This window comes from Phyllostomus hastatus, unplaced genomic scaffold (genome assembly GCF_019186645.2).
Source record: "Phyllostomus hastatus isolate PE091 unplaced genomic scaffold, TTU_PhHast_1.1 phas_scaffold_385, whole genome shotgun sequence".
NCBI lineage: Eukaryota > Metazoa > Chordata > Mammalia > Chiroptera > Phyllostomidae > Phyllostomus > Phyllostomus hastatus.
This window is the reverse complement of record NW_025334026.1, coordinates 15,404,726-15,431,028: the sequence shown is the minus strand read 5'-3', so window position 1 is coordinate 15,431,028 and position 26,303 is coordinate 15,404,726. Positions and strand designations below refer to the sequence as shown.

The following is a 26,303-nucleotide window of genomic DNA, read 5'->3' as shown; positions in this document are numbered from 1 at the left end:
CGGCTCCGGCCAGCCCCTACCCACACGACCTCTCTTGCTCCCCTCGAGCCCCACCGGCGTGGCCTGGACGCCCGCCGTCCCCAACGCCCCCACCCCCGCCACGTGACCCGGGAGCCCGGCTCGTCTCGGGACGCAGGGCACGCTACGGTCAGGGTTGGTGGGGGGGGGGGGTGCCCCGGGGTACTCCCCGGCTGCCCCCCCCCCCCGACACGAGGTGAGACCGCCGAGACGGAGGCCGCTGCTAGTGGCATCGCTGGCTTCTGATCAGTCAGCTTCCTCCAGGAAGTCCTTCTGTGTTGAAAGAGACCACAAACAATGTGGAGGTGCGTGTATCAGATGTCCTAGGATGTATGCAATAAGTGAGGAACCTAAGGATCTAGAAACAGTGCGAGGCTGGTGAGACCTGGGCTTTATCTGGCTCTGCCACTAACAGTTGACTCTCTGTAGTAATTAGGAGTTAGTATTTTGTGCCTCATCCCGGCCCCCACTCCACTCCCTTCCTGGAGTGCTGAAAGAATTAAAATAAGTGAATGTGAAAGGCTTTGAAAAGAGGTGAACTACTATGCAAATGTAAGACGTAGATTCACACCTTTGTTTAAAAAAAGATTTTCAGGAATGAATTACAATCCCTGAACCTTTTATGGTGAATAAATCTTGTGTGTTTTCACCATTTTTTAAAGTCATTTCAGAATGTATGCTCTACTACTGAGCTTTGTAAAACAGCTGCTACCAAGTACAAAATAACCCTTCTCAAGACAAGGGAAAGTAAATTCAGACGTGTTGTGCCACAACAGAGTGGGAACCATAGCAGCAACCAGGAAGACCTTTTGTTCCCCAACCTGGAACCCTCCAGATTTCTTAAACACGAGTAGTTCCACTGTCTTCTTTCTCAGTTTCTTTGACTTTCTTGCAGACAGGATTCCTGCCTCTCTTGTCAATCAAGCTGCTTGCTCACTGGCTGTAAAATGTAATTATTTAAAAGCAAGGGCTCCTGTGCTGGTTCCATCCATTACCAACTGTGGCCTTGGGCAAATTAATTAATCTCTTTCCTTTGGGTTGTATGGTAGAGCACTTAACAGAGTGGTTGGCTCAGGGCAGGCACTGCACAAATGTTAGCTAATAGGGGGGGCTTTTGGTTACACGGGGTCCACAATATTCAGATTAACACTGAATAAAAATGGATCAGCAGAATCCAATCTTGGGTCAGAATTCTCCTAGAATATGCTTATGACAGCTGGTTTTTTTTCTTACTCAAAAGCTTTGTTGTTGGGTTTTTTGTTGTTTTTTTTTAACTTCACTAGATTGTGCTCTGGATGGTTGAAAGTTACCAGCAGCCTAATCTCTGAATGAGATTTTACCATGTTTTAATTACTGATTAGCAAATGTGAGATTGTAAATTATGGTGAAGAAGTGGTACGGGCAAAGGATGGGAGGGGACCTCTGTGGACTGGGAGCAGTTGGGGACAGTGGTGACTTGTGCTGAGCTTGAGGGAAGGGCAAAATTTAGGTAGATTTAGGAAAGTGAGCATCCCCTTGAGAATAATGACAGTGCTGACTGATGGGAGAAGAGGACCTGGTTTGCTAGTTGGAAGAGAAGGGAAATGAAATTTCAGTTAAGGGCCTTGAATGCTACCATGAAAATGTTTTTGATCTGAAAGTAGCACCCAGTAGATTCAGTGAGTTAAGGAGAGCGAGGCCGGACTCCAGGGAGGAACATTGGAATGATGGACCGTAGTTCCCTGTGTACCAGCTTGTGACTCTGGGCAAGTCCTGTTCCCAGCTGTCAAGTGGGATCCTTGCTGCTGCTGCTGACATGATGGAAATGAATCCTATAAATGCCCTCTTTGAGAATGGAAAGTAGATCAATCTCCTGTGCAGCAGTAAAGAAAAAAGTTACAAACAAATCACTTGGACCTAAAATATTTTTGTTTATTCAGGTGCTATGCCATTCAAATGCCTTGGTGTGTGTTGTTTTAAATTTGTGAGCTTTTGAACTAAAAAAAGAAATTTAGTTAGATGATTAATCTAGATGAAAGGGTGGTCTCAAGTAAGACCAAACAGCCAAGCTCTGCTTTTTTTCTTAATGGCAGATTCTTCTGTGGTGTTTGCCTTCAGTGAAATGTAAAATGATAAGGACCATTTTAGTGTCAAATCAGTTTATTACAGAGCTTGGCTTCACCTACCTAAATTGTAAACCTTTAGATTTATCTGGCTGTCAAAGTTTGGAAGACATATTTTAAACATCACGAAAAGACACATGACTTGAGTAATAATAGCTCACAAACTGTTCTTATTTTTAATTATCAGACTAAATGATCCTTAAAATTAATTCATTGCATTCAGAATTAGTTTCCTCCATGTGCTGAGTTCTTTGGTTGACCAAATGTAACTGCTTGTCAAGTCATTGGTGATCCACATTGCTGAATCCACTTGTGCCTGGTCTTGTGCCCTTTGCTGGTTCCTCCTCTTCTCCCCTATCTCCCAGGACTTAGTCCTTCTAGACCTCTCCATTGTAACAGGAGGGACCACATAGGATCTGAGTCCCACTGCTAGACTTTCTGTCTTAGTGTACCCATTGCTTCCCTCAAGGTCATATTGGCTATTCCCCCAAATCCTGTACATTATCCCCACTGGCCATCCTATCTTGTACATCTTTTTTGCCTTCCATGCTAAAGTATGAGCTACTTAGTACAGTATTCTATGATGTAACTAATATTTCAAGTATCTAATAGAGCTCCTTAATCCTACCTTCAATGCTGAGTAGTATTCCATGGTGTGAATGTACCAGTTTATTCACCTGCTGAAAGACACCTGGGTTGTTTCCAGTTTGGGCTATTACAAGTAAAACTACTATGTATATGTTGTATATAGGTTTTAATATTCAAGAGCATTGTTGCTCAGTTATATGGTGGGTATATGTTTAGTTTTACAAGAAACCTCCAGCATGTTTTCCAAAGTGGCTACCATTTGATATTCCTGCAAGAGATGTATGAGAGATCCAGTTTTTCAGCATTCTTCTTTTTTCTTAATTATTTTATTGTCATTCAGTTACTGTTGCCTGTATTTACCCCCCAACTTAGCCATCCTCATCTCCCAAGTTTTTCAGCATTCTTGTCAGCACTTGGTATTGTCAAGATTTTCTATTTTGGATATTCTAATTGGTGTGTAAAAGTTATCATGGTTTTAATTTGCATTTTTAATTTTTTTTTAAGATTTATTTATTTATTTTTAGAGAGGGAAGGGAGGGAGAAAGAGAGAGAGAAAGAGAGAAACATCAATGTGCGGTTGCTGGGGGCCGTGGCCTGCAACCCAGGCATGTGCCTTGACTGGGAATCGAACCTGCTTCACTTTGGTCCGCAGCCCGCACTCAATCCACTGAGCTACGGCAGCCAGGGCTTAATTTGGATTTTTAAATGGCTAATGGTATAGAACATCTTATGTACTTATTTGGTATCCTGATACCCTCTTTTGCTGAACTGTCTATTCAAGACTTTTGCCTATTTTTTAATTGAGTTGTTTTCTAACTCTTGAGTTTTATTTTAGATACAAGTTCTTTGTCAGATAGATGATTTGCAAATATTTTCTCCCAGTCTGTGGCTTCTTTTTTCATCTTATTAATGTGGTCTTTCACAAAGTAAAAGCTTTTAATTTTGATGAAGTACAATCTATCAATTTTTTTCTTTAATGGATTTACTTTTGGAGTTGTCTAAGAACTCTTCACATGACTCTATGTCATCAAGATGTTTTCCTGCCCTTCCTGGTGACGTTCACTGGACTGAGTGCCAGGCTGCAAACCAAAGGGTTACTGGTTCAGTTCCCAGTCAAGGCACATGTCTGGGTTGTGGGCCAGGTCTCCAGTAGGGGGCATTCAAGAGGCAACCACACATTGATGTTTCTTTCCCTCCCTTCTTCCCTTTCCCTCTCTCTAAAAATAAAAATAAAATCTTTTTTTAAAAAAGATATTTTCTTCTGAAAGGTTTATAGTTTACATTTTATATATAGAGCTACCATCCATTTTGTGTTAATTTTTTCGTAGGGCTTAGGTTCAGTTCTTTGCCTATATGTCCAATTGTCTTAACACAACTTGCTGAAAAGATTTATTCTTTCCCCATTCAACTGCTTTTGTACTATTGTCAAAAATCAGCTGGCTGTACTTATGGGAATGTATTTCTGGGTTCTCTTGTTCTGTTTTATTGATTTTTGTGTCTATCCCTTGGCATATACCATACTGTCTTGAATTGTGTTTATATAGTAAGTCTTAAAATCAGGAAGTGTGATTCCAACTTTTTCTTTTTCAAAATTGCTTTAACTTTTCTTGTTGTCCCATGAAAATTTCACAATAGATTTGTTTATATCTGTAAAAATTCTCACTGGAATTTTCTTAGGAATTGTGTTAAAGCTAGAGATCAATTTGGAGAGAATTTATATCTTTGTTATGTTGAATCTTCCAATACACAGACATGGTATAACTCTGTATTTACTTAGATATTTAATTTTTTTAATCACAATCAGCATTTGTAGTTTTGGGATATAAACTTTGTAAATATTTTGTTAGACTTATATGTAAATATTTCTCCCACTTCCATTTCTGGGGTGATTGTAAATGGTATTATTGTGTTTTAAATTTTATTTTTCAATTGTTTATTGCCAGTGTGTAGAAATATAGTTGATTTTTTAAAAGATTTTATTTATTTATTTTTAGAGAGGGGAAAAGAGGGAGAAAGAGAACGAAACGTCGATATGCGACAGATGCATTGATTGATTGCTTCTCGCATACTCCCAAACTCAGGACCTGGCCTGTAACCCAAGCATGTACCTAGACTGAGAATTGAACTGGGGACCCTTTGCTTTGGGTTCGCAGACCAGCACTTAATCCACTGAGCCACACCAGCCAGGGTACAATTGATTTTTTTGTGTCAATCTTGTATGCTGCAAACTTGCTGAACTCACTTATTAATTATAAGGGTTTTTTGTAGATTCTTTGGGTTTTTTTATGTGTATAGTCATGTCATATGCACATGGGGGCAGTTTTATATGTTCCTTTCTAATCTGTATCCTTCTCTTGCCTTATTGCATTGGCTGGACTTCCAACAATAAGAGTGGTGAGAGAAGACATTCTTGCCTTGTTCCTGATTTTAAAAAACATGGCCAGTCTTCTACCATTAAGTTTAATGGTAGCTGTAGGTTTTTTGTAGATGCTTTTTATCAGGTTGAAGAAATTCCTTCTATTCTTTGTATGCTTAGAGTTTTTATCATAAATAGATGCGAAATTATGTTAAATAGTATTTATCATAAATAGATGCCAAATTATGTTAAATAGTTTTTATCATAAATAGATGCCAAATTATGTTAAATTGATATGATCATGTGAATTTTTTTTCTTTAGACTGTTAATGTGGTAGATAATATTGATTGGCTTCCATATATATATATATATTTTGTTTGTTTTTTAAATTTGGGTGGAAAGGTCTATCGCCTCAATCAGGTTGCCACAGTTTTGTTTTGTTTTTTATTTTTTAAAAGATTTTATTTATTTATTTTTAGAGAGGGAAGGAAGGGAGAAAGAGAGAGAGGAACATCAATGTGCAGTTGCTGGGGGCCATGGCCTGCAACCCAGGCATGTACCCTGGCTGGGAATCAAACCTGCAATGCTTTGGTTCGCAGCCCGCGCTCAATTCACTGAGGTACGCCAGCCAGGGCTGGCTTCCTTATATTGAAACATCTTTGAAATCAGTTCTACTTGGTCATGGTTTATAATTCTTTTTATATGAAGTAGACCCTACTTAACTGCCAGGGATACATTCCAAGATCCCAGTGGTTACCTGAAACCACAGATAGTACCAAACTCTATGTATACTAGTTTTTCTTATACATACATGTGTTTTCCCTTAAAGGAAGAAGTTTATGGCTTCTCTTTGGCATATCTGAATTGCCAGCCTTACTACTATTATTTTTTAATATTTTATTTATTTCTAGAGGGCGGGGGGAGAGAGGAAGAGAATTACTGATGTGTGACAGAAACATCAATCAGTTGCCTCTCACACACCCCCAACTGGGGACCTGGCCCACAACCCAGGCATGTGCCCTCATCGGGAATCAAACCTACTAATTTTCCGGTTTGCAGGCCGGCACACCAGCCAGGGCTGCCAGCCTTACTACTCTTGCTTTTTGGAATTGTTAAGTAAAATAAGGGTTACTGCTCTGGCTGGGTAGCTTAGTTGCTTAGAGCATTGTCCCGATATGCCAAGGTTGTGGGTTTGATCCCTAATCAGGGCACATACAAGAATCAACCTATGATGAATATATAAGTGGAAAAACAAATTGATGTTCCTCTCTCTCTCCCTTTCCTTCTCTCTCTAAAACCAATAAATTTTTTTAAAACTTGCCAATAAAATAAGGGTTACTTGAACACAGGTACTGCCATATGTCGACAGTTGATCTGATAACCAAAATGGATTCTAAGTGATTAATGGGTGGGTAGTAGATACAGTGTGGACATGCTGGACAAGGGGATGAGTCATGTCCCTGGAGAGCAGGAAGGCGAGATTTAATCACACTATTCAGAATGGTGCACAATTTTAAATTTATGAATTATTTCTGGAATATTCCACGTAATATTTTCAGACTGCAGTTCACTGTGGATAACTGAAACTACAGAAGGTGAAACTGTAGATAAAGGGGAACTACTGTTGGATTCAATTTGCTAACATTTTGTGAGGAATTTTGAATCTTTGTTCATGAAAAATACTGGTCTGTAGTTTTCTTTTTTTGTATTTGTCTGGTTTTGACTTCATAAAACTGATAGGGAAATATTCCTCCCTAAGCTGTTTTCTGGAAGAGATTGTGTAGAATTTGTGTGAACTTCTTTTGGTAGAATTCACCAATGAAACCACCCAGGCCTAGATATTTCTTTTTCTAAAGTTTTTTTTGTTTGTTTTTAAGCCATTACTACTTTAATAAATAAAACTGTTCAGGTTATCTGTTTCACCTTAAGTAAGTTTGGTTGTGGTTGTGTAGGAATTGGTCCATTAAAGTTGTCAAATTTATGTATGTAGGGTTGTTTTTATTATTCTCTTAGTATCTTTTACTTCCCAGATCAGGTGATGTCGGGTGTGTTTAGGGTGGTATGGCTGCAGACTTAGTGTGCAGTATCTTTTAGTGTGTGAAATATCTTTAGTGCTATACCTGCTTTTATTTGTTTTTTTTTTTTCTTCTAAGATTTTTAAAAAATTTATTTATTTTAGAGAGGGGGCAGGGTGACAGGGAGAGAAACATCAATGTGTAGTTGCCTCCTGAGTGCCCCCTAATGGGGGCCTGGCCCACAACCCAGGCATGTTCCCTGACTGGGAATCGAACTGGTGACCCTTTGGTTCACAGGCCAGTGCTGAATCCTGTGCACCAGCCAGGTGCTACTTCCTGGCTACTTCCTCTCTAATAACCATAATTTGAGTTTTCTTTCTCTTGTGTTCTCTTTTTTTTTGCCAGTCTTGCTAGGTCAATTTTATTTGTTTTCAAAGAACTAGCTTTTGGTTTGAGTTTTATTGTCTTTCTTTGTTCAATTTCATTGAATTTTGCTGTATATATTTCCTTCCATCTTCTTGCTTTGGCTTTTATTTGGCTGTTGTTTTTCTAGTTCCTTGAGGTAGAAGTTTAGATTATGCTCCCCTTCTTTTAAAAGTACTCTTCAGTTGTTCCACAATACTTCTTGGTTCCCGGAAGAACTGTTCATCCATTAAAACCCAGCTCAGCCCTAGCCATGTAGCTCAGTTGTTTTAGAGCATCTTCCCAATATGCCAAAGTTGCAGGTTCCATCTCTGGTTAGGAACCAAAAAAACCTGTAATTTATTTATCAAAAATTATGTATTTACTTTTTAAATGTTTAAACTTCATTCACTTTCAGAGTACTCTCCATTTGATGCAGTACACCTATTGAGATGTTTTTTCCACTGTTCAACAGTTTTTGAACTCGATTTTGGTGCCTTTTAGTTTTTTCTTTTAGTTTTTCCACATCAACAAAACATTTTCCTTTGAGGACTTTTTTCATCCGAGGAAACAAAAAAAGTCACTCAGGGTGAGATCAGGCGAGTAGGGAGAGTAGAGTACAGTAGTCATGATGTTTTTTTGGTCAAAAACTGCTGAACACTCAGCACTGTGTGAGTAGGTGCACTCATAAATCCCCCATCGTAAAATGGGCAAACATGTTGAAAGGGTCTTAAATTTACTGAAGCCGAATGCAGCTTCTCACAACAATGCCAGCTGGTACACTGATACAGATGGGTTCCTAGAACACTCACCTAGTGGGGGAAGCCTGCACTGCAAGGACCCTGAGCTCCAAAAGATAATTCCAGGGGTCTTTTGCCCCCTATACAAGAATCAACTAATGAATGCATAAATAAATGAAACAACAAATCCATGTTTCTCTCTTCCTTTCACTCTCTAAAATAAAAAATGAAAATAGAAATAGCCCTGGCAAGTGTGGCTCAGCAAGCGGATTGAGCACTGGTCTGTGAACAGAAAGGTCACTGGTTTTATTCCCAGTCAGGGCACATGCCTGGGTTGTGGGCCAGGTCTCTAATTTAGGGTGTGCAAGGGACAACCGATGGATGTATCTCTGGCATGTTAATGTTACCCTCTCTTTCTCCCTCCCTTCCCTTCTCTCTAAAAGTAACTAAATAAAATCTTTTAAAAAATAAAAACAAAGACATCTCAGATGTCACTTCAGAGGCAGAATAGGGGGGTAGCCAGCCTTTCCTCCTCACCTGCTACCTTCCCCCCTCCCCCCACCTCAACCTCTAACTCATGGGTGGCAAAAACAAGGCCCATGGGCCAAATCGGACCCTCTACCTTGTTTTGTGTGGCCCAGCACCTTGTTTCTACCCAGTGTTAGTGCCGAGCTCCTTGCCCCTAGTTAAGAAGTAGTTACCTTTATACAGTCCTAAAATTACATTTGGCCCTTTGAAGGCAACTGTAAGGCTGATGTGGCCCCCTGCTGAAAATGAGTTTGACACCCCTGTGGCCTAAACTTGTGGTTAATGAAAGAATCTGGAGCTAAAAGGAGAACTATGGGATTTAAATCGTGCTGCGAGTTCTCAGGAACCTGACCTCTTTCTAACCTCTAGTGAAATGAGGTTAGACTCTACCTTAGACAACTAAAGAGGGGTTTGGGACCCATAAAAAATGCCAACTCAGGTGTGAAGGCTTCCAGTTTACAAGGGTATATTGGGCTTCACAATTCCATGTCAAGACAGATATTATCCCCATTTGAGGGATAGGAAATGAGTAGTTCGAGGTTCCCAGTGCAGGTATAACGCATTTCCAAAGGGAACTCTCCAGAGGCTGCGCCAATCTGGGCAGAGGACCTCCACCCCAGGCAGAGTCAACCTCTCCCCACTGGCCTTAGGGAGCCAGGAACCACTACTCTCCCATTCTCGCTTTCCCTCGTCCTTCCCGCTAGGGGGCGCATGTACCTGCTTCCAGCGGCAGAACTGGTGGGTGATAGCTGAAGGGTGTGTGGGGCTCAGTGTACCCCCAGGGACCTGTGAAACTTGGGCCTCCTAGTTTGAGTCCACATGGGCTGGCTCCGGGTCAGCCCCTAAAGAAGTAGAGGAGAGGGACACCTGTGAAGTGCAGGGGAGTCCAGGTATACTGTCCTCCATTGAAGGCAACACCTGGCCACTCTTTGGGCAGGAGGTCAGTTCTATCCACCGCCATGCCTCCTCTGACCAGAGAAACTACAGTGGATGCAGGACTCCAGATTTGTCTTCAGGCACCTCTAGGACGATCCCCTGAGCTTTCCCCTTGCGTCTTTGCAAGACCCTCACCCACATTTGCCCCGCCCCACATCGCCATAGTGATCTTGCCACGCCTCCAGGGCACACGTGGTAGGTCCCATTCCCCGCCCCTTCAGCCTCGCGTTACTTTAACATCTCGCGTGTTTCCTCCATCTTCCAGGAAAGGGGCGGAGAGAAAGGAGACCTGGAAGGCGATTGGTGGGTCTCACACGGGGTGGATGCGCGTGCGCACTCTGCCCTTTTAGGAACGGTGTTTCCTACTACCTAGCATTTTTGCTAAGCTCCCCTTTTCTTCCCTTTTTGAGGTCTGGAGGTCCTGGGCTGCGCCTTCTATTTGGGCCAGTCGGCACAACGCGTGAGTGGCCTGGTAGGGGAGAGGGCCGCCTGCACTCGGAGGCTACTGTGGACCGCAGAGAGTAGGCGTGGCAGAAGAGCCAGGGAAGGGGATGGTGGAGGGGCCTGAGGTTGGGGACGAGGTGATGAAAGAATGGGAACTAAGAAGCGGTGGAGGAGACTCAGGAGCTGGCACTGAGGCTAGGAGGGAAGAAAGGTGTTGAGCACGCCCCCTCCTGGCTTACACCTTTTGGGCAGGAAATGGCCTTTTGGGTAAGAAAAGAAGCGAAGTCGCTTGTCTTACCCCGCCGCTCTTGTCTTTTTCCTGTGCCAGGACACACAGCATGGCAGAAAACCGAGAGCACCGCGGGGCCATTGAGGCTGAGCTGGATCCCGTGGAGTACACCCTTCGGAAGAGGTTGCCCCACCGTCTGCCCAGAAGGCCCAATGACATTTATGTTAACATGAAAACTGACTTTAAGGCCCAGCTGGCCCGCTGCCAGAAGCTGCTGGACGGAGGGTCGCGAGGTCAGAGTGCATGCACTGAGATCTACATTCATGGCTTGGGCCTGGCCATCAACCGTGCAATCAACATTGCCCTACAGCTTCAGGCGGGCAGCTTCGGGTCTTTGCAGGTGGCTGCCAATACCTCCACTGTGGAGCTTGTTGATGAGCTGGAACCAGAGACTGATACTCAAGAGCCACTGACCCGCATCAGAAACAACTCGGCCATCCACATCCGGGTCTTCAGGGTCACACCCAAATAATAAAATGAGTCTGGCTCACCTCATCCACCTACCCTCAGCTAGGCTCAGGTATGACTCTCCTTGTACTCAGTACTGTCATGGACCTCCTACCAGAGCCATAAAAGGAAAAGCCTGTCATCTCTGAGCCCAAAAGACATTGAATTGAGAAGGGGAGAGTGTCTCTTGTTGGGCCCAAGTAACCAGGCCTTCCTGAATCTTTGTGGTCTGTAACCAGCCATTGTCTTAGGCAATAAAAAGTATCGAATTTAGTGCCCACCCACCCCACTGCCACTGCCTGTCCCCTGTGTAAAGTTGATGTATACCTGAAAAGGAGAGTAGGAAACTTGACGAGTGTTTAGGTGCAGGAGGGGAACCTGAGTGCCTTCACAGAGGGTATAGATTATAATGTGGACATGGTAAGATAAACTTTAGTACAGTGCAGAAGCCTGACAACCCAATATTTGCCTTAAAATTTCTCATTCTCTTAGAGACAGGCCAAATGGGTAAGGTGTACCCTCTTGCCCACTGAATGCAGCTGGGATAGTCTTATGCTTAGAAGCATGGGCTGTGGTAGAGGTTCTCAGGCACAGGAAAGGCGAGGGTTTGAGAATGTATCAGGCCCTGTGATAGAAACTGATATATGGCTTCATTTGTTTCCTGGTCCTGTGGGTCCAAGCAGCTGTGGCCCAGAGCCCTTGAAACCCTTCTGGCTGGGCTGCTCTAGTGGGAAAGGAAAGCCTCCCTCCTGAATTACTGGACACACAGATAATAAATATTTTGTGTTTGGGTATTTGTAGAAAGATCTGATCTCGTGTTTATCAAACTAGAATCATCTAAAGCAATGCTTATCAAAGTGGGTGGTGAGTCTTAAAGTCATTGTATTGGATCATAGACTTAAAAAGCAAGTAAAAAAAGTACAACTTAAGTACCAGTTTTATTGGCACTTTCAGTTATTGTGTTTATATATACACATGTGTATTAGGTATGTAAATTGTGTTTTACTTTGGTTGAGATCACAAGTTTGAAAGTCTCTGATTTAAAGGGTAGTAACAGAATTTTGCTCTAGTTTGTTGAAGGTAGTTTGGTTTGGGTTTTGAAAATCCGGCTTCTCATGTGTTGAAATCCCTCTGGCTTTAGTGTTCCTATTGATGAGGGACTTTGATGCCAGATGAGTGACTGCCAGTAGCTCAGGAAAGCAGACTCCTAACAAAAGGATTCATGCTTCATTCAACAAGTAAACGTGCTGAGTACCCACTGTGAGCCAAGGCCTGGGTTGGGCCCTGGGGATACACAGGTGAGTATAAAATGGCCTCTGCCTTCAAGGAGTTCTTCATTTAATTGGGAAGGTAGAAACACAGTTTTTGTGAATGAGGAAGATACATTAATAAGAGAAGTAAGGGTAGCCATGATGTGGAAATATGGAGAAGGAAATGCTAACTTTCTTGTGGGGTCCAAGATAGTTTCACCTTTGATCTGGGTTTTGGAGGATGAATAGGAGTTTGCCAAGCAGAAAAGAAGGGAGAGGGTATATCTGGTAGAGGGGCTAGTGGGCACAAAGGGTATCCGTGAATAGGCAGGACATGTTCTGTGGCTGGAGGGTCACTCAGTGGTTAGAAAGCAGGAGAAGGGGGAGACGAAGGAGATACGATGGGAGATACTCCTGTCACACCCTCCTACCCCCTGTTTGCCTAACATCCTCGACTGCGAGGCTGCCTTGCCCTGAAGTTTCCCAGTAGCAGAGGAACCAACAGGGAGCTGGATAGAACTGTGTGTCTCCCTGCACGTATGTGTTTTTGCGTCTGCACTCCTGGCCTGGGCCCAGCTGAGGTGGTGGCAGGCAGCCCTTTTGCATTTGGTTTGTTTTGGCAGCTCTGTCTCCCAGCCTCTTTGTTATTTCTACTCCATGTTCTCTCACTGCTTGCCAATGCAGCTTCCCTCAGTGGCAGGTTTATAGAAACAGCCCCTAGACATTGGAGGGTATGGGGGTAACCCTTGAGTGTGTGGGGGCAGGTAGGAGATAAAGGAAAGAGTCCTGCATCTGTTGGCATCCAGGCATGGTGCGCAGTGCCAAAACTCCATCCCATTTGTAAGGAGACCAGAAGGAGGCTGACTCTCCTCTCTACCACCACCTCCTCCACCTCCCAACTTCTGCTGGCTCTCTGAAGTGCCTTTCATCAAAACTTGAGAAACGGGGAAGAGAGTAGGGGCAGAAGGTGTGTCCAAATGCAGTTCCCCTCCCTCTTTTTACTCAACAGCTGCAGTGCCCACAGTGAGTGCATAATAATCTCCTACTTCAAAAACATCCTCACAAGCCAGAATTCACATGCTTATCTTGGAGGTAGGGGTAGGCATTAGCTCATCATTCATCACATTAGTGAGCACTCAGTAGTTGGAGGGGTTTGTGTTAGGCACCAGGCCTGCCCTGAGAGGTAGGAACCATTGGTCTAATAGGAAGCAGGACAAATAGACTTAAAAAGATAATCTGCATTGTGCTTGGAACTGTCCTGGCGTTCCTAAGGACTTTTACGGTTAGTGTGAGCCTTTGGGCTAAGAAATGGTTTGGGGCCTCTTAGGTGATTTGTGTTTGATTTGCAAGGCTGGGTTATTAGTTCTGTCAGGCTTTTGACTGTGGCTTGCCCAGAAGGGAAGAAAGCCCTCAGGACACATGAACTTGTTTAGATGTGCTGAGGATCCTTCTACTTAGGTCCCCACATGATGTCCCAGGTGAGTTCCTGGTGCTTGGTCAGGAGTTGAATGGTATGTTCCACACAGCCTTGAACCTGTGGAGAAGTTGGACTGGAAGTATGTGTTGAATGCAGTTCCTTTGGGAGCAGGTGTCTAGTGGCACAGATTTGGAGTGAGGCCAAGGGAATGCCACCAAGAAAGAAGTCTTGTGAAAATGACCACTTAAGACTCCATCTTCCTGATGGCGTTATGGGTGCTTTTTAATTTATGGTTTTTGTTTTTGCAATGTTTTCTAGTTTTTCAATGATCATATATTTTTTGTAATAAGAAAAGTTAATTTTTTACAAATCTAGTTCTTTTGTTCTGCTCTCTAGATAGGGTGCTCAGGGGAGTTAGTCATCTAACTGATGAGATAAGTCAAGGAGAAATTATTTCATTGCCCAGTCTAATAACGAATAAATACCTGACGGTTGGATGGATGAGTGGATGCACAGGAGAACAGCGTACTGTCTAATCTATAATGAGCCTCTGCTCCCTTGAGAAACATCGAATGTCTTGTCACTGGAAATATGCAAGCAGAGGGTGGAACTTCCCCTTCACAAGACCTAGGCCCCTTCCAGGTCCATGAATCATGTTTCCTGAAAGTACTGAAATTATTTGCTGGTTCATGAAAGACGACATGAACCAAAGGGCTCAATTACATTTAGACCAGGGATGACTGAGGGGTCAAACAACAGGTTTATAATTTGCTGGTTCTCAGTGAACCATGAACAATTTTGGAAAACATTTGCTAAATTGGGGTGTTTAAGTGCATGTCTAAGGCTGCAATAAACTTCCCTTGAGCAGATCTTGGCCTATAACCCTCTAAGTAGAAAGAGTCTATAGGAAGGACCACCCACTAGAGTTCATGCAAAATCCTTAAAAAGTTCCCAAGCCCCATGTTAACAAATAGAAACTTTTGTATTCATAACTGTATACCTGCAAAGGCCTTACATGGGAGAAAAACATCACTCCTATTGAAACTTCCAGTAGTGTTTTAGTTCGGTTAGGACTTTCTAATTTTATTTTTGCTTGGACAGGAAAGTTAACTCTGGCCAATATGGCAGCTCTGTCTTCTGATACAGGATGAGAGATAGGAGCTAGAGACGCTAGAATGTGGGCTGACACTTTTCACAGAAATCTACCCGGGGAAGTAGTTCCAGAACTCAAGGTAGAGTACTGGTGCTGTGGCAGCCCTGCTTCAGGGACTCAAGTACTTGGGGGATTCAAGAGACAACCGAGGAAGGTGACCCCTTAATGTTTGTCTAGGGTGAGTGCAAAGGCCTAATTCAGTCCAAGGGCTTTGGGCTTTTCTGGGGACCCGCACTGATGGGGCAAGAAAACCCTGGTTGAATAAACCCTTTGAATAAACTAAGTTTGACACTTGTCTTGATAATCTATGTCTTAACCCATCTCTAACTCCTGCAGTGATGCCATTTCACTCAGTTGTGTTCAGGGGCAAGTTTCTCCCCAGTGCAGTCAATGTAGACCTCCAGAGATACCTGTCCAACACCCCACTATTCTCGACTTTTTCCAGTGAGCTTATTGGTGGGGCAGCTGTAACACCAGACACAAGATGCCGTGAACCTTTGCCCAGCTCCCCAGAGGGAACGGTGGAAGATGCTGGAGGAAGGCCAAAGGCTATGTATGCTGGGGGTCTGGTCTCTAGGCCTCCAAAGTGAGAATAGCCGGGATAATAAAGCAGAAAACATAAGAATAACAGCATTTATTGATCACCCTATGGCAAGGATTACATAATCCCACCACAGTCCTGGGAAGAGATTACTGTCATTTTCACCATCCGCATTCTATAGAAACAAAGTTCAGAGACAAAGTCACAAATTCGGTGCTAGTAAGTGGCAGAGCTCAGGCCACCAATCTGGACTCTCTTGTTTACCAAATAACCCCTTTAGGCTGTGAGGTTACAGAGCTGCTTGCTGAGAACAGAAAGGTGGATCTGATTCTCCTGGCTACTTGTGGCCAAGAGAGCAGTCCTTGCCTCGATTTGTCCAAATTGGTCTTTGCACAGGACTTCCTTTCTCCAGCAGGAATCCCTTCAACATTCTTGCTCCCTTTCCAGTTCCCCAGGGGCCAGGAAGCCCTCCCCCTACCCCATCCTCCAAGGTCCTCGGCCACCTCACTTCCCAGCACAGAAGGTCTTCTGGGCCACTGGCTGAACTCTTGAGCCAAGCCAAGAAGCAACTGCTTGGACAGCAGGGTAGGAGAGGCCCAGAGCACCCCCCACCCATCCCCAAGCCAATTCCAGGCAGCTTGGCCTTCGTACTGCCTGGGGTCTGGGGCAGCTCAGGGGTGCTGTAAATTTGCTTCTCGGATTTTCCATCTGAATTGGCTGCCAGGAACAATCCATGGAACAGAGTCTGCCTCCACCCCTGCTATCCTCTGGTCACAACTGTTCCTTTTCAGCCCCTGCCTCAGTGGCTGCTTGCACAGGAAGTGGAGGGAGGCCTCGCAAGCCCCTGAGACCCCAGAACTAGGTTGTCCAGGCATGGCTCCAGCAAGCACTCTGAGGGTGAATGGCTTACCTCCCCCACTAGGTCAATCTCTAGCTGAGGTGTCTGCAGTGGAGGGACTGCATAACGCAAGCCACACATAAGTGATGACTATAAACAGGAAACATGCTAGGTGCCTGGTGAGCACCAAAGTGAACAAGACCTGTCATACACTATTGTTTGCTCTCCTCTGACTAACAGAGCACGTCTCCTGCATGACCCCTGAGAGTGCCATTCCCATCAGAGTCTGTATGAATGGTACTCCTGGAGCTGTGTAGTACTCAACCTTGACAGCTGTGCATGGTGGCCCTGCTAGTGACAGGCCTAAGATGTGTAAGGATGGCAGCATAGTGGAAGGAGACAACTTCCTGCTGGGGGATCAGGGAAGGTCTCATAGAGGAGATAATGCTTAGGTTTGGTCATTGAAGAACAAGGGAAAGAGAGTGGTAGGGTGGAAGGTATAGGATGAGCAAAGGGCAGGAAGCTGGAAGCCATCTAACTGAACGCATGTGATGAAGGGAGTGGGAATGAGCAAAGTGGGAGACTAGGTTGGAGAGGCAGGTAGGTGGCAGAACGCAGAGGGTCTTGGCTCTGAGGCAGTCAGGAGCAGGGTTGGGGATTAGCTGGAGGGGTCAGTGAGGAGACCCTCTGCAGTGGTCCTGGGACCACTTCAGCACCATGCCAGAGGAATACAAGCAGGAAGATGGAGAGGGCACTGGGTAGGGGGTGGTGGGCATTGGATGGGGAACCTCAGGTAGCTTCCTATTTTCCTCCTGCTTCTCAGGGTCCCCTGATGAGGAGAGACAGGTGGACCCTGCTGGGCAGTATCCAAGAGCACCTGGGGTGAAGTCCTCCAAAGCGGCCTCTGCCCTCCTAACAGGATTACACAGTTTAGGGAGTGGGTGTTGGCTGGACCAAGACCCTTTCCTCTACCCTTTTTCCCAAGCTGCAATCATAGCTTTCTCTCCAAAAGCCACAGAGAATGAGCCAGCGCCACCGCTGTCCAGCAGTCCCCAGCACCTATGGGCTGCGCTCGTGGCCCATCTCCTTTCCTTTCAGAAGGCAGGGACCTCTGACAAGTTGCTGTCAGAGGGGAGGGAGGAGCAGGTCCCACAGCCCAAGAGGCTCATCCTCTCCTCCCTTTCCTCAGTCTGTCTACACTCCCCCCTCTTCTGTCCCTGGTTCCCTCTTCATGGTCAGGTCAGGGCAGTGACGCAGGAGTCAGGGGACTGGGAGAGCAGAGCCTGGGAGTGGGAGGTTTGGGACAGAATACATGTGCGGACGTGTGTGGACGTGAGTGTGCATGTGCTCGTCTCACAGCTGGGATCTGGGAAGGGAGCAGAACTGGGCTCTGCGGGCCAGGAGGGGCTGGGAGTCCGCCCCGTGTCGAGAGGGAAACCGGGACTAGAAGGCGCAGTATGAGTGCAGACTGACATCCAGTGCACCAGGCTCAGGGGGCTCCTGGAGTAATCTTGAGGGGAGCTGAGGGCAGGGGAGCAGGGTGGGACAGAGGCAGGCCCTCATTGTCTCCACCGGAGACACACCAACCTCTCCATCTTTCTGAACCCCTCTTTGATCCTGGTCTCTCCCCTCCCTTACCTAATCCAGGTCTTCATTCAGTTCTTCTCAGCATGCATCCCTCCTGCCTGATCTAAAACTGCAGCCCTTATGGACAATAATGGGGCGGGGGTGGGGCGCTGGGGTTGGGGGGAGAGGTGGGGGAGCAAACAAGTATACTTGAAAACAATAAAAAAATAAAAATAAAACTGCAGTCTTTTGTAATGCTCCCGGTCCCCTTCTGTGCCTGTTCTCAGTCCTTACTGCAATGGGATGTTCTCTCTTTCACACATATTTATGTCTGTCCTCTGCCTCTCTACTGAAATGTCAGCTCCACCAGGGCAGATGCACTGGACTGTTTCATTCACTGCTCCCCAGATCCTGGCCATGAGTCGTTATTTTTATATATATTTCTTGAATGAATGGACCTTCATTTCTTGAAGAAACAAATAGTTCTTGAATAAATGAATGAATGAACGAAGGAACATTTCCCACTCTTTCCAAACAGAAACCAGAATCCGCAGTGTCATTCAAGGCCCTTCACAACCTGACCCCTCCTTAACCCAGCACTCTGGCCCGATCCCCACCTCTCCTTTCCATACCCTACACACCTGACCCCCCTTTCACTTTGCTGAATTGGCCTCTCACACCCACCTCACATCTCTTCCCATTGAAATCCTACCTGCCCATTCAGGGCTGAGCTCTGTCACCTCCATCAAAGCTTCCTTGACTTCTCCAGCTAGAGGAGCTTTCCCTCTTCCAAACTCTTGACAGCTCAGCTCCGGGCACTACAGCCCTCACACTTGGCCCTGTGTCCACACCTCATCTTGATGGTAAGCTACGGACTCCATCCGGGAGACAGGAGCTAGGTCTCAACATATCTTTTTGTCTTGCTAAGTGTATAGTCAAGTGTCTTGCCCAGAGAAGGCACTGAACACATGAATAAAATATCTCTAATATCATGGGACTGGGTAGAGAGTGAAGGAGTATATACAACTACCTGTATTTGGAGGATTTTGCTGCTGTCTTATGCAACCTACATGGGGGGTGGGTGACTGATGCTTTCATCACACCCATTTGACAGGTGAGGACACTGAGGCTCAGCAGCCAAGACCATTTTCCAACTTTTGAAAGCCAGCCAGCCTTGGTTTCCTCCTTGAGGGAGCTTGTTTCTCTGCCTCAGGGCTTCCTAGAAGCCACAAAAGCTTAGCTGCAAATTCTAACTGCTGTCACTTTGGGAGTTAGCTCTACTTCAGAGTTCGTAAGAACTCTGCCATGCAGGCTAACCTGTATCACAGACAAAGAAACATGTCAAGGTGCCTGTGTGTCCTGAACAGCATATCATGTGCTTTGTGCCCTAAAAGTACAATTTCTGGGCTTTCAGGGTCCTAGAAAGTGAGGATTGTGGGGGGAGAAGACCCCCACACTTCTTTGATGTGGACCCCCATCAAATTCCTCAACATGGTGCTCTGTGCACCCCCATCAAATTCTTCAACGTGAACAACACTGGTTTTAGAACAGACAAGTACAGGGACTGTGAAGAGGAAGACAACTAACTTGCCTCTGCCTGCACCTTCCTGGCTTCCGAATCCAGCGCCCTTGCAGGAATCTAGGCACTTCCAGCTCTGAGACCCCGCCCAAGACCCGGATGCCCCTCAAGGAGGCGTCGGAGTGCCCAGCCTTTCCCAGAGTGGCTCTCCTTTATCAAGCGCAGGCGTTCTGCCCGTCAGGCTGGTGCGCGCCCAGCTGCACCTCCCGGGGACAGGCGGGCAGAGCAGTGTCCCTGCACCCTCAGTCTGCCCGTAGCTCCCGCCCCGGCGATCCTGCGACCCAGGCGTCCTGCCCCCTGCTCTGACCTCCTGGCCCCCACTTCGGGCGACCCCTCACGCACACATCCTCCCCACCCCCACACACGCACGCACACATGCTGATAACAGCCCCGACCCCCGGCCGCAGCCGCAGTCCCCGGGCCAACACCGGCCAGCTGCCTAGCAGTGCGTGCTCCCGGACGCTGGTCCTGCGCTTGCTCGGCCCGACCCTCGGCTCGGCAGCCCCTGGACGGTGGCCCCCTCCTCCGGCCTGTGGAGTGGACCTGCCCCACGGAGCTTGCAAGGATGAGGGCTCGGGGCCCCGGCGCCGGGCAAGCCCCCGGTCAGTGAGCGGCCAGGCGGGGCACGGAGGAGATGGGGGTGCGCGGTGAGTGCTAGCCCGAGGGGGAGCTCCCTACCCGGCCCCTGTTTGAGAAGGGATTTACCGCTAGGACTGTTGGCCCGGAGGTGATTGAGTTCAAGGACCAGCGACTTGCTGAGGAACCCCGGAAGGGCAAGGGGGTGGGGCTGCCTCCACGTGCTTTGGGAGTCCCCGGGAAAGGCAGAGTGTGACCCGGAGACGGGGACGAGGTTTGGGGGTTCGGTGCAAAGAAGGGCTGCTGTGCGGGTTGGGAGGAAGTTGATACCTGGGTCCTGGAGCAACCACCCGAGTCTGCGAGAGGCGAAGCCTCTGTCACTGCGGGATTGAAGTTTGGCCCCGACAAGTGAAGCCGGTAGCTGGGGGGTGGGGTGTGCGCTCCGCAGCAGGATTGAATGAAGTCAAAGAGGCAGAACTTGAGCACTGGGAAGGTTGGGGTTGGGAGGCTGGGCCAGGCGGGTTGTGTGAGTCTGACCCTCCAGACCAACCCTTCTCCTGTTCCTCCTCACACCAAGTCTGGCTCTGTTTTCTAGAATGTCCTGCCCTGCTGCTCCTGCTGTCCTTGCTGCTGCTTCCTCTGGGCCTCCCAGTCTTGGGCGCCCCCCCACGCCTCATCTGTGACAGCCGAGTCCTGGAGAGGTACATCCTGGAGGCCCGGGAGGCCGAAAATGTCACGGTGAGGCCCCCTCCCCAGGACATTCCACAGAATTCACTCTCAGGGGCTGGGGCTCTCCTCCAAGATCCAGGAACCTGGCAATTGGTTCAGGGCTGGAGGTGGGAAGCCAGAGCCTCCAGTAAAAATGATAAAACTGGTAACCCCTAATGCACATCTGGGAGTTAGGTAAGGGGCAAAACTGGAGGGCCTATGGCCTGTGGCCTAGGCTGGGAGTCCTTGGGGGCCTGACTCCCTGGGGTTGTGCTTTTAGATGGGCTGTGCTGAAGGCTGCAACTTCAGTGAGAATATCACGGTCCCAGACACCAAGGTTAACTTCTACACCTGGAAGAGGATGGAGGTGAGTTTATTTTTTCCTTGCTTTTGGGGAGCCTCATTTTGAGAACCTGATAGGGTGGGAGGGAAAATGATAGAGATACAAAAAAAATGAAGCAGCAAAGATGAGGACTGAATGGAATATGTTCATTTGTTTGTTCATTCATTCATTCCACAAACCGTGTTGCATGCCTTCTGTTGTTTACTCAGCTTTGTGCTTGGGGCTGCTGAGCGGGATGAGGAAAGGGCTGGCTTGAGCCAGCTAACTCCGAGTCTCTGCTCCCTTTAGGTTGAGCAGCAGGCCCTGGAAGTCTGGCAGGGCCTGGCCCTGCTCTCCGAAGCCATCCTTCGGGGTCAGGCCCTGTTGGCCAACTCGTCCCAGCCATCTGAGACCCTGCAGCTGCATGTGGACAAAGCCATCAGCAGCCTGCGCAGCCTCACCTCCCTGTTTCGGGCACTGGGAGCCCAGGTGAGTAGGAACGGATCTTCCCTCACATTCTGTTTGCTCTGTCTGTAAAATGGGAGATGGGCCCCGCCAAGGAATACTCTGACTTTCCTCATAGCCCCTCTAATTCTGTCTTGAATCCCTTCTCCCTGCAGGGTCCCTGGCACTGCAATAATCTTCTGTTTTCTCCTTCACAGAAAGAAGCCGTTTCCCCTCCAGACACAACGGCCTCTGCCGAGCCACTCCGAACATTCACTGTTGATACTTTGTGCAAACTTTTCCGAATCTACTCCAATTTTCTTCGGGGAAAGCTGAAGCTGTACACAGGGGAAGCCTGCAGGAGAAGGGACAGGTGACCAGATGCTCCCACCCCAGGCACGTCCACCACCTCGCTCACCACTGCTGCCCACACCACGCCTTCCACAGCACGACTCCCGACCCCCATAAAGGGGCTATCAGCTCAGCACCAGCCTGTCCCATGGACACTCCAGGGCCAGTGGTGACATCTTAGGGGCCAGAGGAACTGTCCAGAGCTCAGCTCAGATCTGAGGATGTCACAGGGCCAGTCTGAGGCCCTGAAGCAGGAAGAATTCAGAGATCAGCTTAAACTTAGGATGGTGCCATGTTGGAGAGACACCGAACTCATCTTGGTGCCCTGCAGAACTGTGATGTCAGGACAAGCCGGAAGGCAAATACCTCTTCCTGCACCTACCCAGCAGGGATAGGATGGACTGGAGGATTTAGGTGGCAAACCATGAATTCTCTAGGCCTCAGGGGGACTCCATGACAGCAAGAGCTCCCTGGACAACAAAGGTGGTGGGAGCCGTGAAGATGGGATGGGGGCTGGCCCCTGGCTCTCATGGGGTCCAAGTTTTGTATATTTTCCAGTTTCACTGGCAAGAACTAAAACCATAACATGGCTCTTGGTTTTTATGTTTTCCTACGAGCTCCCCATTTTCGTGGCTCTGCCCCCATCATGACAGCAGGCCACAGGCCTAGGAAACCAGAGGTGGAGGGGGTCGGACCCTACGTGCTGCCTTGCACGGCCTGTCTGACCTCTTGACCCACTGGGCGTGAGGCCACAAGCTCTGCCCACACTGGTCAATAATGTGTCTCCATTCAAGGCTATTCCTCAGTAGACAGCTACCAACACTATTCTGCCTCTTCTCTGGGGCCCCTTTGGCTAATGCCACGTTCCCAGCATCAGCCTCTGCCACCTCAATGCACTGAGCCCCTTTAAATCCAGCTCACCTCTTTCCTTGCCTAGGGATGGTCACCATAAATGTTCTGCCCTGAGACTGCAGAGGGGCAGTCGACAGCAGAGCAGAAGGAGCCGCTTTCCCAGACAGCCAACTCACAGAGCGCTCACTTTGTGCCCCGTGTGTGCTTCTCTCGGTCGCTTCTGTGGCCTCGTGTTAACTCTTCACACAGCCTGATGAGAAAGTTACCGCTGTCGTTCCCATTGTGTAGATTAAGAAGTAAAAAAAAACTTGCCCAAGGCCCAGGCAACAGGCATTCTGTCAGCACTCACCCCTTCCCTCTTCTGCTTATTTTCCTGCCACACTACCCCTACCTGCTCCCCGCTGACCTGGGGTGGGGGACACAGAGCAAATTAGCTCAACTTTCATTCCCAATCCCTACTTCTTATCTGATCCTTGACTCTGACAACCAGCTTTAAATTCATTCCCAGAAGTGCTTCCAGGGGCAAAGCAGCGCCCAAGAGAGACCTGTGCAGATAGCAAAAAATGTCACAAAACTATCTGGACTCCAGTCCTGGCCATTATCTACACAGGGGGATCAGTCTTTCTGCCTATATTGCAAAACTTAGAGAAGTCAGCCTGTGCCCCTGCAAATGTGCAAAAGGGAGACAATGTTTTGCAATTTGCAGCAGGAAAAATTATGGGCAGGTTGGGGGGTTGGAGAGTATTTGCCAACTATTATGTGGGGGGAAGGGTGGAGCTGTGGTGGGAGGAGGAACAGAAGGGGTGGACCCTAGGGGAATTTTTACTCTGGCCAATCTGACTCCTGGCCTAGAGTGCCCTCTTCAGGCCCTATTAGGAGATGCTAGAGAAATCTACAAGCTATAGAAAACCCTTAGAGTTCCGACCTCGCACATTTCAATAAAAGTTTGTATTGTGGTTTCCACATGTGGCATCTGGTTTTTGCCCCCACTGCTGTGACTCAGTAAGGGAAGAATCTCTATTTCTTGCTGGTGGAATGGAAGCTAAGAGATTTGTTCTGCAGTCCAAGGAATCCAGCTAATAAATGACAGCTAGGACCTGATCTGGAAATTTAGGACCCATAACTCCAAAAGCTTGTCCACCTCTTTTTCAGCCCGATTTGCTGCCTGCACATCCCCCTGGCTCTTTCATCCCTAGAATTCAGGACCACTGATCTTTGACTTCTCTTCAGACTTATTACTGCTTTCAATTAAACAAAAAGTAATTAATGGTACCTGAACTATGTGACCTGGGCCAGGTGTAATGGGTGAGTATGTTAAGAACACTAAAACGTAATTCACTTATTCCATGTTTATGGAGTGCCAACTGTGAGCTACCCTTTGCACGAAGCGCTAGTGAAATGACAGCCTGTGCTACCCACAGCCCAGCAGTCCCCAGCAGTGAAAAGACAGGAACTCATTATTTTAGCCATAGTCAGCTTGGTATGTGACTGGAGTGCTAAGATGTGGGGTAACCAGAGACCCAGGGCATGAAGAACTTGGTGAGGACCCGAGTCCCTCTACGGAGACAGATACACAAGGAGGTCACTTCCTTCAAGTGCAGGCCAGGAGTGTGAGCTTCGTTCTGTACTACCATTGTTATGATTAGCAATACATTAAGCTCTGCGCTGGGGTTCACACCACAACTTTGTGAAATAGGAGGACAATAGGTACCACCTCCATTTGTCAGACAGAAAACTAAAACTAAGTTCTGCCAAGTAAGTGATGGAACCTGCTCTTCTGACTTCCTGGCTGGGCAGGAGCCAGCGCAGCCCAGGTCTGAATCAGCAGGTTACATAACTGTTCAATGGAGATGACTTCTGTTTGTAGAGGGCTTTTCGATTTATAGGGTGCTTTCCTGGGCATCTCTCATTTGCTCTCCTAACCCCACGAGGAAGGCAGAGACAGTAGAGGATCCTTACGTTGCAGAAGAGGAAACTGAGATCCAGAGAGTTTATGGGCCTTGACCATGTTATAAGACACAGAGGAAGGGCCAGAATCAGAAACCAGTCTCTCTGATTCACGGCCCCTCTTCTACTGAAAGCATTGGGGCAGAGGAGACAGTTAGAGGGAGTGGATGGAAGGGAGAAAACAGCATTAGGCAGCTCCATCTTTCACTACCACTCCTGCCCACTCTCTCTATTCTCTGCCTCAGGCTCCCACTTCCTCCCTGGATATGGTGGAAAATGCCTACTGCCCTCCCCATCGCCAGTCTCCCAGCACTAGAGACCAACTCAGCTGCTGCCTACAGCCCCAGTTCCCACCTTGACAGCAGCCTTTTGGCCTTGGGTACTACTAGCCTGAATCCTCTCCCCGGGCCTGAACATCAGGCTGACCAAATGCACCTGCCTGACCCCAGCTCACAGGCTGCCTAGGATTTTTCTGCAACTGCTCAGTCCACAAGTTTCACCAGAGCAGGTGGCTATCGCTGGAGTTGAGTTAGCTCAATGGAGTTTCTTAGACATTGGACTCTAAGCTGAAAGTTACCTACTGTATATTATTTCCAGCTGGTCAAAGCTAGTGCCTCTAAAATTCCATTATAAAACTGTGACATTGTGAAAGATTATTAGCAACAGGAAAACAGACAGCAGTATGTTTTCCCAACTTATGTGAGTCATGCCCAAATGTCTATAAACTCCCTTTGTGATTTTAAAAAACTGATTATTAAAAAATCATGTGACACGTAATTTTTTATTTTAAAATCTTTGGCTGTGCTAATCTCTCCTCTCCGTCTTGCAGATGAGGATAATGAGTCCCAGAGAGGGTGACCAAAGTGTGCAAGGGCACACAGTGATGCCAGGACTGACTCCAGTTCTCTGAATTCCCAGGGGGTTTCTACATCCCAGGATCTCTCACACCTATTCCTGCAGCTGCCAGTCTTGTCAGGTGACAAACCCGCTGGGGTCTTGCCTGGTCCTGACTCCCCAAAATGCAGAGCCCAATGGACTTGACTGAGCAGGTCCCCCTGCTCAGCACCATCGTCCACCCCTTCCTGTCCTGCCTGAGCACCCAACCCCCACCTCCAGGCAGGCTGGAAGCTGTGACTGTCCAGCTCTCTGGCGCCAAAGGGAGGTCAGCAAAAGCAGCTCTCTGAGGACTTGTTGCCCAACCAGGAGGGGCTGTGGATCAATTGGCTTCTGCTGCTGTTCCCTAGGTTAACCATTTCCTGGCTTTGTCCCTCTATTGGTTGCTCTGCTAGCTCAGTCTGGAGGGTGGGTAGAGCAGGGTCTGAGAGGGGGCATCCTTTGTGTCCCCAGGTTTGATGTAGAGGGCAGAGGATCACTCTCTCGCTGGGTTTAATCCCTACATGGGCCCTGTTGAGGCTCATGTGGGCACGGGGATCACTGAGACAGTAAAAGGGGTTTATAGACTTCCATCTTGGACTCCTGGTTCTCAACTGGACTGGCCCCTCCCCAATAGCCCACAAGAATGGCCTGCCTGGGCATCACTGTCACTTGTCTGAAGCCCTGGGCATAGATTTGGGAGTAGGGGGTGGGGGTTTGCCAAGGTAAAGGGAATGACACTGAAGGTTTCTAAGAGCAGGGGTGTGGTGGGATGTAGGAAAGTTGGACTCATGATAGCTCAGCTCACCGTGGGCCAGCCCTGCAGCCTACCTGCAGCTCTGCATGTGCAATGAGAGTCAGCGGGGATTTTAAAAGCTGAAAACCACCCTTTTGGCTTCAGTCTTATATAGAATGGCCATTTATGAAACCTATAAAAGTATAGCTGCTCTGGCTGGGGTGGAGTCCCCTATTTGGTTGCCCCCAACAATTCCTGAGAGTCTCCTCATGAGACCATGGGAC

General features: G+C 47.4%; 2 protein-coding genes across 5 annotated transcripts; both read left to right on the top strand.

Annotated features, from left to right (window-relative positions):
• Window positions 1-172: 172 nt before the first annotated feature.
• POP7 (POP7 homolog, ribonuclease P/MRP subunit) lies at window positions 173-11,161 on the top strand. Of its 4 annotated transcripts, none has more exons than XM_045819510.1 (2): window positions 173-323; window positions 10,459-11,161. In XM_045819510.1, exons 1-2 carry the CDS (start codon window positions 316-318, stop codon window positions 10,889-10,891), a joined length of 441 nt encoding a protein of 146 aa, XP_045675466.1. In that variant the 5' UTR covers window positions 173-315; the 3' UTR covers window positions 10,892-11,161. The 4 variants fall into 4 exon arrangements, with proteins under 4 accessions (XP_045675466.1, XP_045675467.1, XP_045675469.1 ...); XM_045819511.1 differs by lacking the exon at window positions 173-323 and adding an exon at window positions 10,008-10,146; XM_045819513.1 differs by lacking the exon at window positions 173-323 and adding an exon at window positions 10,025-10,158.
• An 8,932-nt stretch (window positions 11,162-20,093) lies between these two features.
• On the top strand, window positions 20,094-22,112 carry EPO (erythropoietin). The gene is made up of 5 exons (XM_045819617.1): window positions 20,094-20,203; window positions 20,382-20,524; window positions 20,775-20,861; window positions 21,126-21,305; window positions 21,479-22,112. Exons 3-5 carry the CDS (start codon window positions 20,775-20,777, stop codon window positions 21,635-21,637), a joined length of 426 nt encoding a protein of 141 aa, XP_045675573.1. The 5' UTR covers window positions 20,094-20,203; window positions 20,382-20,524; the 3' UTR covers window positions 21,638-22,112.
• The last annotated feature ends 4,191 nt before the right edge of the window (window positions 22,113-26,303 follow it).